Source organism: Empidonax traillii, unplaced genomic scaffold (genome assembly GCF_003031625.1).
Source record: "Empidonax traillii isolate 1590-97213 ecotype Southwest subspecies unplaced genomic scaffold, ASM303162v1 scaffold1292:size136317, whole genome shotgun sequence".
Lineage (NCBI taxonomy): Eukaryota > Metazoa > Chordata > Aves > Passeriformes > Tyrannidae > Empidonax > Empidonax traillii.
Window position 1 is genome coordinate 115162 of NW_020956485.1, and position 10826 is coordinate 125987.

The following is a 10826-nucleotide window of genomic DNA, read 5'->3' on the forward strand; positions in this document are numbered from 1 at the left end:
CAGGACACGGAAGGGGGGGTTTCTGGGCTCATTCCAAGAGCTGTAGAGAGCCAAGGGAAACTTGACTCCTGGGGTTTTCCCAGAGCCAAGCGCTCCCACACCACTCAGCCAGCTGCAGGCAGGTACATCCTGATTTTAGGGACTGTCACCAACAAACAGCCTGACTCAGGACTCCTGGACAACCTCCCGGTGCTTCCCTCAGCTGCTCCTCGGGCAGCCCCATCCCAGCCTTCCCACTTCCCAGCATTCAGCTCAGGCAGAGCCGTATCGGGCTGTGGGATCGGCGCGTCCCTTCCTGCCAGGGGGAACTGGACCTGCCCCATCCATTCTCCTGCTTTCCCGGCCGAGATTCCTGGGAAAGCACGTGTGCCTGTGAACCTCGGCCTCCACACCAGCTGCTCGGCTCGTGTTTTCCTTCCTGCTCCGGCAGGGCTGGGGGTGACACCTGGGGGAGCCTGTCCCCGTCCCTGTCCCCGTCCCCACCGGCTGGATTTGGAAGCTTACGGGATGTTATTGCAATACAGGAAATTCTAAATAAGCACAAAGTTAAACTCTCAGCCACAAGATGACCCCAAGCCGGGAGCGCTGGCACGGCGGGAGTGGCCGGTTCCACGGTCGGGGGGTCACGGCCACGCCAGCTCCCAGCGCTTCCCTCGCTCCCAGCGTCCCTTAAATGATGTGACAACAGCAGCTCAGCCTGAACACCACACAGAGACACGACTGAGTTTGCAGAGGGGTTTTAGGGCTTTTGTTTGGAAGGAGTCCTGTCCCGTCCCTCCCACCTGACACCCTCCACTCCCAGTGACCGACGCCACGGGAAGGGGATTCACCACGGCACGGGACCACCAGTCCAGCCAAGAACCCCCAGGAACGGGGCCTCTGCAGGCTCAGACACAACTCCCACATCCCAAAGCTTGGAAATTCAGGATGATATCATCCTGAATATCAACGCAAAGCTCAGCCAACACAGCTCAGCGTTGGCTGCCCCTGGATCCCTGGAAGTGTCCAAGGCCAGGTTGGACGGGGCTTGGAACAACCTGGGATAATGGGAGGTGTCCCTGCCCACGGCAGGGGGTGGCACTGGGTGGGTTTTAAGGCCCCTTCCCACCCAAACCATTCCATGATCCTATGAGTCTAAGTCCTCACCACAAGAGCAAGATGCACTTCACCCTTCCTTCCCCCCAGCTCCAGCTGTGTCACCAGCTCCAAAGGTGTCAGCTCGGCTGGGAGAGGGCAGGGGGGTCACTTCAGAAACATCCAGTTACTTCAGATACATTAAATTATTTCCAAAATGTTCGTTTCACACCATCAGTGACTTTCCAGCTCCCCCCAGATGGACTCAGCCTAATCCCTACTTTGAAGCAGCATCAGCTGAGAGCTTCTCGCTGCCTCAATGCAGAAACCATTTACAAATTTAGCAGTTTTACGGCATCCTAAAACCCTTCATGCTCCCAAGCCCTGCCTGGAGTCACCGAGGTGGCTCCTTGCAAAGCCAGCAGGCACGAGGCCACACAGCGGGCCCGGGGCCAGGAGCTCCTGCCAAGAGCACTCAGAGCCCGACACCGCAACCCCAAACACCGGAGCTGCTCCAGCAGATGCAAATGAGCCCAGCCCCAGTAGGTCACACTGATGGTGCTCTTGGACCGGGGCAGGACCCACGTAGATCCACGTAACTCTGAGGCAGCACCGCCACGGCCCGGGAAATGCCCCGCAAGACGGGGGAGCGATTGCATCAACCACCCCGCGAGGCCGCAGGGCGGGACAGGCCCCAGCCCGGGGAGTGCCAAAGGTTGGACGGGGCTTGGAGCAACCTGGGCCAGTGGAAGGTGTCCCTGTTCATGGCAGAGCATGGCACTGGGTGGGCTTTAAGGTCCCTTCCCACCCAAAGCATTCCATGATCCTCAGAGGTGTCCCGCTGAGCTGGGGACGGCCGGAGCACCACTCAGCCCTCCTCCAACTCCCGAGGGAGGGGAGAGCTGGGATATTCCAGCTCCTCCCTCAAGGAGAGCAGGAGAAGCTCCGGGGGATTAAGAGAACAGCAATAAGGCAGCAGCAGGGACGGAGCCATCCCCACCCCAGAGCTCCCCCCCAGCCCCACCACACGGCGGGCACGGCCGGCCCAGAACAACACGCCAAGTGTCTGCTCCGGGACAATGCAGGCACTGTTCCCTCCTTACGTATTCCCCAAAGGAGCACGAAGAATGGCTTTGCTATGGAGGGGAACAAAAGGGCTGTGTGAGGGCCGGGGCTGTCCTGCTGCTCCAGCCACACCATGGCTGCCTCCAGAGAAAGCCCACTCGGCCCAGGATCAGAGAGGGGACAGTCCCTGTCCCCACACCTGGCCATGAGCAATGTCCCCCCAACATGGGAGGGGACGGCCCAGACCCCACCAGCACACATGGTGGGTGCTGCAGCTCCCTGTGCCACCCACTGGTACAAGGGGAGACTTTGTTGCCACGAATCCAAGAATCCCTGAGGCTGGAAAAGCCCTCCCAGCCCATGGATCCACCCTGTGCCCCATCCCCACCTTGTCCACTGAGTGCCACGGCCAGGCCTGCCTGGGACACCTCCAGGCCTGGGCACTCCAAACCTCCCTGGGCAGCCCCTGCCAAGGCCTGACCACCCTTGCTAGCAACAAATTCCTCCTGGTGTGGCACTTACTGGAATCCCACTGTCCCCTCCGGCTGCCCCCAAGGCCACGTCCCTGCTGTGGGCACGGCTGCTGTGTCCCCTGGCTGAGGGACAGCATGGCTGGTGACTGAATAATCCCAAGGAATAACAACCCACTCGTGCTCCCCACTCCAGGTTTTAGTGCCATTCCACAGGACAAGGAGCTTGGGCAGGGACAACACCCTTTCCCAGGCAGCAGGAACTCCAGGTGGCTGCAGGTGGGCAGGGCAGGACCAGGGTGACACCAACACCTTTGGCTCTGCCAAAGGGCCTTTGATGGGATTCAGGGCAAAACTCTCCACAAAGGGACAAGTCACACCTGGAACACCAACTCCTGTCCTGACCACGGCTAAAAAAAGGGGGGGAATTTAGGAGAAAAGGCCTCATTCCGTGTTTACTGATGGCCCTGGTGATGTCTGAGGACGTGCTGTAAACAGTGACGATAATGATCAGAGCACAAACAGTTTGGGCCAGGCCAAACGCTGAGCTGGGTGAGGAGGCACTGTCTGCATGCAATCCCAAGCAGCTCCCTGCTGGAAACGCTCCCTCCAGCCAGGGAACGCTTCCCGAAGGAGGCCAAGCCCTCCAGCCTGGGGTCACTCACCTCCAGTTACAACATCCTCGAGCAGAGTCAGAGGGGACGGCACTGCCCCACCGGCACGGGACGGGGCGGGGGGACCAGGGCACATTCCCAGCACGGCAATTCCAGGCACGGCACTCCCACGTGAGGCTCTGGATGAGCCCCACCATAACGAGGTGTTTATAGGGAGCTAAATGAAGCGGGTGAAAGAGGGGATGGAGCTGATCACCCCTGCAGAGCTCTCCCTGCTCTGTCACACCAACCCTGGCCTGGGTCCCCTGTCCCTGAGCTGGCATTATTCCTCAAACCTCTTCCTAATCCCTCTGAAATGAAGGATGAGAAGTGTCAGAGGTCTCCCCTGGCTGTGTGGGAGCAGCTGGGCACTGGACCCCCCCGGGGCGGTGCCAGGTACCCTGCCAGGACCTGGAGGTGCAGACTCACGGGATCGGGAACGCTGGCAAACCCCTCTGGCTGGAAAACCCCCACAGGTGGGCCTGTGGAATGTGGGGTTCTCCGCTCTCCCACCACCCCAGATCCTGTGGGAAGATCCACTCGGATGGCCCCCCCTCCTCCTCAGCGGATGCTGTCCCTGCCCACACACGGTACTTTCGGAATGAAAGTACCCAGCACACGCCCCCGTGGGTCAGGGAAGAACCCGGGATCTGGGAATGCTCGGTGAAGGAGGGAGCAGCTCCGTATGGAATCAATGCTGTCCTGGCAGGGGGTGACAGATTTCCCACCGTCTCCAGCGGCACATTCCCTCACAGAGCGGAGTCCCTGGCACAGCCCGGCTGTCCCTTGATCCGGTGCCAAGGGAGAGCCGTGTTTATCTTTAGAAACATTAAGGCAGAAGAGGAAGCAATTAAATATAAAAAAAAAAAAAAAAAACCACCCGCCTGTTTCCGAGAGCTCGTCCCAGGAAAGCGCTGCGGGCCTGGAGGGGGCCTGGCAGCAGGACACAGATAAGGCTCACCCGGAGCCGGGAAACCTTCCACGGATCCCTGCGCTGACACGGCCCCAGGGCCCCAAACCACCACTCCCACGGGGCTGCTTCCAGCCCAGGGCCAGAGATCCCCTTGGAGGAGCCCTCCAGGAAAACTGTGACGAGCTGAGGGGCCCCAGGAGCTGCTTTAAGGGACCTCAGGTGACCTCCAAAGGTCCCTTTGGGGCTGGATGGGCTCTAATCCCTTCCCACCCAAACCATTCTGTGACTCTCTGATTCCATGCCCTGGCCTGGGATGGGTGCTTTGGCTCAGTTCCCCAGGGATGTGGATCCCCATGCCCCTCTGGAGCTCCATGGCCGTGCCCGGCCGTGGCTCCGCGTGGCCAGGGCTGCTAAAAGTGTTTTGGGGAGGAACCTCTTCTATTTTTACCTGATGCCAAATTCCAGTTGCTTCCCAGGGGAGCCATTCCCCCCCTTGCACTGGCACCCCGGGGGATAATTACAGGGCTGTCAAGGTTTACCCACGGCCTAAAAACAGCCCGGGCTGCTCCCACCGCCCCTCCTGCCCCGGGAACCCACTGATCCCTTGGGACCCCACTCCCACAGCCCCTCCTGCCCTGGGGGTCTCAGCAATCCCTCTGGATTCTGGAAAAGGGCCCCAGGAGGGACGGGATGGAGCTGGGAAGGAGTGGGGTGTGTTTGATGGGGGGTCCTGACAACCAGCTGGGGGGGAAACTGCAGGGAAAAATACGTGGGAATTAAGGAATGCTTTAGGTTGGAAAAGACCTTAAAGCCCATCCAGCCCCCCAGGGACACCTTCCACTAGCCCAGGTCACTCCAGTCCTGTCCAACCTGGCCTTGGACACTTCCAGGGATCCAGGGGCAGCCACAGATGCTCTGGGAAATCCATTCCAGCCCCTGCCCACCCTCCCAGACAGCAATTCCTTCCCAATCTCCCATCTGTCCCTGCCCTCTGGCACTGGGAAGCCATTCCCTGTGTCCTGTCCCTCCAGGCCTTGTTCCCAGTCCCTCTCCAGCTCTCCTGGAGCCCCTTTAGGCCCTGTAAGGGGCTCTCAGGTCTCCCTGGATCCTTCTCTTCCCCAGGTGATCCCCCCCAGCTATCCCAGCCTGGCTCCAGAGCAGAGCTGTTCCCAACTGGTAAACAGATGCCGAGGGACAGTAGGAGTAAGATCCAGCCCCAGACACAGCAGAGAATGGAACCAGCTTCAATTCCAGGACAAAAGGGCTCAGTGCCAGCCCCTCTCCTGCCCGTGCCAGGCAGTTCCCTGCAGGGCAGCCAAGGACAGAGGGAAACCCCAAAATCCAAACCCCAGCCCGAGCTGTTCCTCACGGATCACACACGGGTGCCCAAGTCCCTCCCCACTCCATCCTGCTAGGGCAGAAGGACTGATTTAAGCACTGGGCTCAGTTTGTCTCGACCCTACAGGGATCATTTCCACCCAGAGTCTGCCAGGATCAACATCTCCCACAGCCAGAGAAGGAGCTTTTGTTCCCAGTGTCCCACACAGGAGGCGGCTGCTGGAGTGTGGCACATCCAGAGGGGAAAACGGTGCAGGGAGGGACAATGATGGACTGGGATACAGGAGTGGGAATCAGGTCAGATTCCACAGGGGTCTCAGCTGGGTCGGCAGCGCTGGAGCTGCCCAGGGACTCCTGGTGAGTGCTGGAATGGAGGAAATGTTCCCAACATTCTCCAGCTCCCTGACAGGAGAGGGGAGCTGGGTGGGGGGTGTCGGGTTCTGCTCCCAGGGAACAAGGGACAGGACAAGAGGAAATGGCCTCAAGCTGTGCCAGGAAAATTCCTCCTGGAAAGGGTGATCAGGCATTGGAAGGGGCTGCCCAGGGCAGGGGTGGAGTCCCCATCCCTGGAGGGATTTCAAAGCCCTGGGGATGTGGCACTTTGGGACATGGATCAGTGATGGCCTTGGCAGTGCTGGGGATGGTTGGACCCAATGGCTTTTCCAACCTCAAGGATTCCATGATTCTGTGAACACAGAGGAACAGCCCTCTGAGACCACTGAGTCCAGTGACTCCAAACCTCCCTGGGCAGCCCCTGCCAAGGCCTCACCACCCTTGCCAGCAACAAATTCCTCCTCAGGGCCAACCTGAGCCTCCCCTGGCACACCTTGAGGCCGTTTCCCCTTGTCCTGTCCCTGTTCCCTGGGAGCAGAGCCCGACCCCCCCCGGCTCCCCCCTCCTGGCAGGGACTTGCAGAGCCAGAAGGTCCCCCCTGAGCCTCCTTTTCTCCAGGATGAGCCCCCCCCAGCTCCCTCAGCTGCTCCTCACAGGATCTGTGCTGCAGAAGGGAATGCCCTGGGTAAGGGAGGACCCTCCTCAGGGATGTGACTGTCCCAGGGCAGCAGGAAGAGCCGGGAGGTGCAGGAGGAGTGCGACAGCTCCTGCAGGAACCTCTCAGTGAGCCAGCCCGGCCTGGAGGGGAAAGGGGCCGATGCCAAGAGGAACTGAAACCCCATCAAACTGATCACAGACTGCTCCGGGATGGAGAAGTGATTCTCCCCCTTGAGCCTTCAGCTTCCTCATCGGCATTTCCCTGCGAACCAGAGGAAGTTCTGAGCAGGTAAAGCCCGTTGTGGTTCCAGGGCAGCAGTTCCCGTCCCACGGAACACCGAGCTGTCCCTCCAGCCTGACCCCACAGCCCGGAGAGGAGCTGTGCCCTGCCCAGGGTCGGGAATGCTGGCCCTGCTGCCCCCAAATCCCACGGCACAGGGAGACGGAGCCTGGCCACGGTCCCACTCCTGTCCCCGGTGACCCGGGATGGCTTCTCACCTCTAATCCTTGGGAACGGGCTGGGAGATGGGAATCCAAGCGCCACGGGCCCTGAGCACAGCCAGGGGATTACTGGGATTAGCTTGTCCCTGGCAGCTCCTGCTACAGCTCCTGACTGACCCCACCAACAGCCAGATCCCAAACCCACGTCGTCCTCCACACACAGATTATCTGGGAAGTCTGTGGGGGGTCACGGAGGCGAGCGGGAATGGCACCGGCACCAGAGGAGAGGCCCTTCCCCCAGAGGGTGCTGGGGCCTGACAGAGCTCAGGGACAACGTTCTCAGGGACGGGGGGGATTGCTGGGGTGATCCCTGTGGGTCCCTGTCAGTTCAGGATATTCCAGACACCTCTCCCCAGAGCTGCTCCCAGCCCGATCCCAACCCCAGTCTCAGCTGACGCCACCGTTCAGCTCCGGCTGTGCCACAAGCTGGGACCCGGATCCCGGAGGGCTCCCGAGGATCAGCAGGGCACGAGGCTCTTCCCAGATTATCCCAAGGGTTTTAGCTAAAGACGGGAGATTTAGATGGGATGTGGGGAAGGAATTGCTGGCTGGGAGGGTGGGCAGGCCCTGGCACAGGTTGGCCAGAGAAGCTGTGGCTGCCCCTGGATCCCTGGAAGTGTCCAAGGCCAGGTTGGAGCCACCTGGGCCAGTGGGAGGTGTCCCTGCCCAGGGCAGGGTGGCACTGGGTGGTGTTGAAGTTCCCACCCAAAGCATTCTGTGATTCCCTGAACCTGAGGCACATCTGACAGCCCTGGCAGTGGCAGACGCTCCGTGTGCCGGGAAGGAAACACCGCTCAGGTTGATCCTTACGGGAAGGGAACACAAACCTCCTCTCCACCCAAAACCAACAGAGCCAGGCCGGGGCAGGTCCACAGTCCCAGGGTGGCTCCACACCTGGGTACCTCCCTGCAGGTGGATCCTGGAGAGTAGAGGACAAGGCTGGAAAATTTCCACGTGCCTTGAGGAGCTCCCTCACCCTGCAAGCCTAAAATCCCCCACTTCCCGAAAGAACTCAGCTGAAATCCTTGGATAAGTCCCCAGCCCTGGAGGTGTCCCAGGAAGGCCTGGCCGTGGCACTCAGTGCTCTGGGCTGGGGGACAAGGTGGGGATGGGGCACAGGGGGGATCCATGGGCTGGGAGGGCTTTTCCAACCTCAGGGATTCCCTGATTCTGTGAATCTCTGGATCCAGCTCAGCACCACGAGCTCCTGCCATGCTCTGCACCCACACAGGATGGTTGGCAAAACCTGGGTCTGACTGGCACCCTGTGCCAGGCACACAATCCAGGAACTCCAGGAACAGCCACAACATCCCATTTTCATTCCTTAAGGCAGGAAGAGCTGGCCCAGCCTCAGGAGAACATGTGAGGATGGGCACAAAGCCCAGGACTCCCAGCCCAGGGTGACATTTGGGGTCTTTGGCAGGGCTCAGCCCCTGGGGACAGCGAGATGAAACACTATGCTCTGGTGAAGGGACAGGAGATAATTCCCAATCCCGAAAGGAGCAGAGGAGAAATCCAGCTGGAGCAAGAGTGCACTTCACTGAGATGCCTGGCACATTCCACACTCCACACACAGGGAGCTTCCAGCTCTGGAATAACTGCTCAGACTTGAGATGGCAAACGTTCATCCCTGCTGCTGTTCTGCCAGAAAAACTGAGAATGGTGGAATCATGGAATGGTTTGGGTGGGAAGGGATCTCGGAGACCATGTTTTCCAACCCCCTGCTGGGGGCAGGGACACCTCACGCTATCCTAGGTCACTCCAGCCCTGTCCAACCTGGCCTTGGACACTTCCAGGGATCCAGGGGCAGCCACAGCTTCTCTGGGAAATCCATTCCAGCCCCTTCCCACCCTCCCAGCCAGCAATTCCTTCCCAATCTCCCATCTGTCCCTGCCCTCTGGCACTGGGAAGCCATTCCCTGTGTCCTGTCCCTCCATCCCTTGTCCCCAGTCCCTCTCCAGCTCTCCTGGAGCCCCTTCAGGCCCTGCAAGGGGCTCTCAGGTCTCCCTGGAGCCTTCTCTTCTCCAGGTGAGCACTGACGGCGGCACAGCCACCCCTCTGCCCCCAAACAGCTTCACTTCCACCACAGCAAGACCCTGATCTCCCAAAAAGGCAGAAAACCTTGGAATTGGAGCCAACTAAGTTCCATCCATGGCGCAGGCTTAGGTTTTTCCAAGACCTCAACCAAGTAAGTGACCCCCCGTTCAAGCACAGGGAGGGAAAACATCTCCCAGGACTCACCAAGCCGAAGGAGAAACAACCCCTGGTTGTCCCACAGTCAAACAAACAACCAGGAGCCCACCCCGAGAGTCGTGTGAGTGTGGAACCAGGTCAGGCACCACTACAGGTCACAGAGAAACGAGTAACTAACTAATTAAAAACATAAATAAAACGAGAATCGGCGATAAATTTGAGAGAACCGCAGAAAGTCCTGACGTTTTCTCCAGCATCAGCTTCCTGTCCCGCTCAGATTTTCAGGAATACCGAGTGATATTCGGAATGACCTCGTCCCACCGGGGATTTTGGACAGCACAGCCCGAACAGCTGGTTCCAGACAGACCAATCCCAGGGAAAAACACTCGACAGACCAAAAAAAAGAGAAAACCACATCAAGGGTCGGGAAAGTTGGAAAATACGTCCTGAGTATTCCAAACTTGGCCGTGGATCAAGGCAGAGCTCCGTGTGGACAGAGCCCAGGCAGGAAGGACGTGAGGGACCCCTCGCACACCCCCCGAGCCATCCCGGGGCAGGAACGACCTTCCAAGTGCTGATGGAGCTCAGGGAGACAGACAGAGCCCCGGGATAATCCCACTGGAGGGCTGAGACGTGCGTGGGCACACGGGGCTGGGGATAAATCCCACAGACAAACGCCAGGCCTGCAACAGGAGCGGCCCTCCAGCACTGCTGGAAACCCCCAGGGAATGGGAATTCACGATTTATCCCAGGAGACTCCAGGAAAATAGACTGGTCCCAAGGTGATTCCGCTGATGTCAGGCCCTGGAGGGATTTGGCTCCTGACAGAGTCAAAATCCCCACGCCCAGGTGGTTTGGGTGTTCAGAAAGGGACTGGAGGCCCAGGACAGGAACATCTGCACCATCTGGGAAGTCACCAGTGGGGAACAGTGCCCCAAAATCCGACCCAAATCTGTCCAAACTGAGACATGAAGCAGTGGAACAGCACAGGATGAGCCCACCACCTGCTCAATTCCCTCCATCCCACCCAGCACAGGTGGAACAGGAGCTGGGATGATCCCAACACCTCCCCATTCCCTCCATCCCACAGCAGAGCTGGAGCTGGGACGAGCCCACCACCTCCCCGTCTCTCCCTCCAGACCTGGGGAGGAGAGTCCACATTTTCCAGCAAGCATTTCTGGGAAGGGATCCAAGAGCTGTGAGCAGCTTCCTACTCTCCCTGCTCCTCCAGAGCCCCTTCCTCATCCTCCTTTTTCCCCAACGCCAGGGCAAGGAGACGGCATTTTGGTTTTTGGGTGGTACACGATGACACTCCCAACTTATCCCCCTTTTTCCGAGCTCCTTCCAGCCACGCCAGCACGTGAAAAATTCCAGGCACCCCAAAGCCCTCATGGGCTGGGATGAAGCAGCGGAGCCAAGCAAAATAATGCAAAATAATCACACTGAAATGATTTCAGAGACGGAGAACGGGAAGGCTGAACAGGGAAAGCCATTCCCTGTGTCCTGTCCCTCCAGGCCTTGTCCCCAATCCCTCTCCAGCTCTCCTGGAGCTGGGGGGGCTCATCCTGGAGAAAAGGAGGCTCAGGGGGGACCTTCTGGCTCTGCAAGTCCCTGCCAGGAGGGGGGAGC

The 10826-nt window shown here is 59.4% G+C and overlaps 1 protein-coding gene across 1 annotated transcript in view; it reads right to left on the reverse strand.

Moving 5' to 3' along the window:
- The window catches only part of SBF1 (SET binding factor 1), a 40546-nt gene extending 37126 nt beyond the window's left edge, over positions 1-3420 (reverse strand). Inside the window, exons 1-2 of the mRNA XM_027906399.1 lie at positions 3395-3420; positions 2801-2853 (exon numbers count right to left, since the gene is read on the reverse strand). Coding sequence (XP_027762200.1) covers positions 2801-2853; positions 3395-3420 — 79 coding nt within the window. The remainder of the gene's footprint in view (positions 1-2800; positions 2854-3394) is intronic.
- Between the last annotated feature and the right edge of the window lie 7406 nt (positions 3421-10826).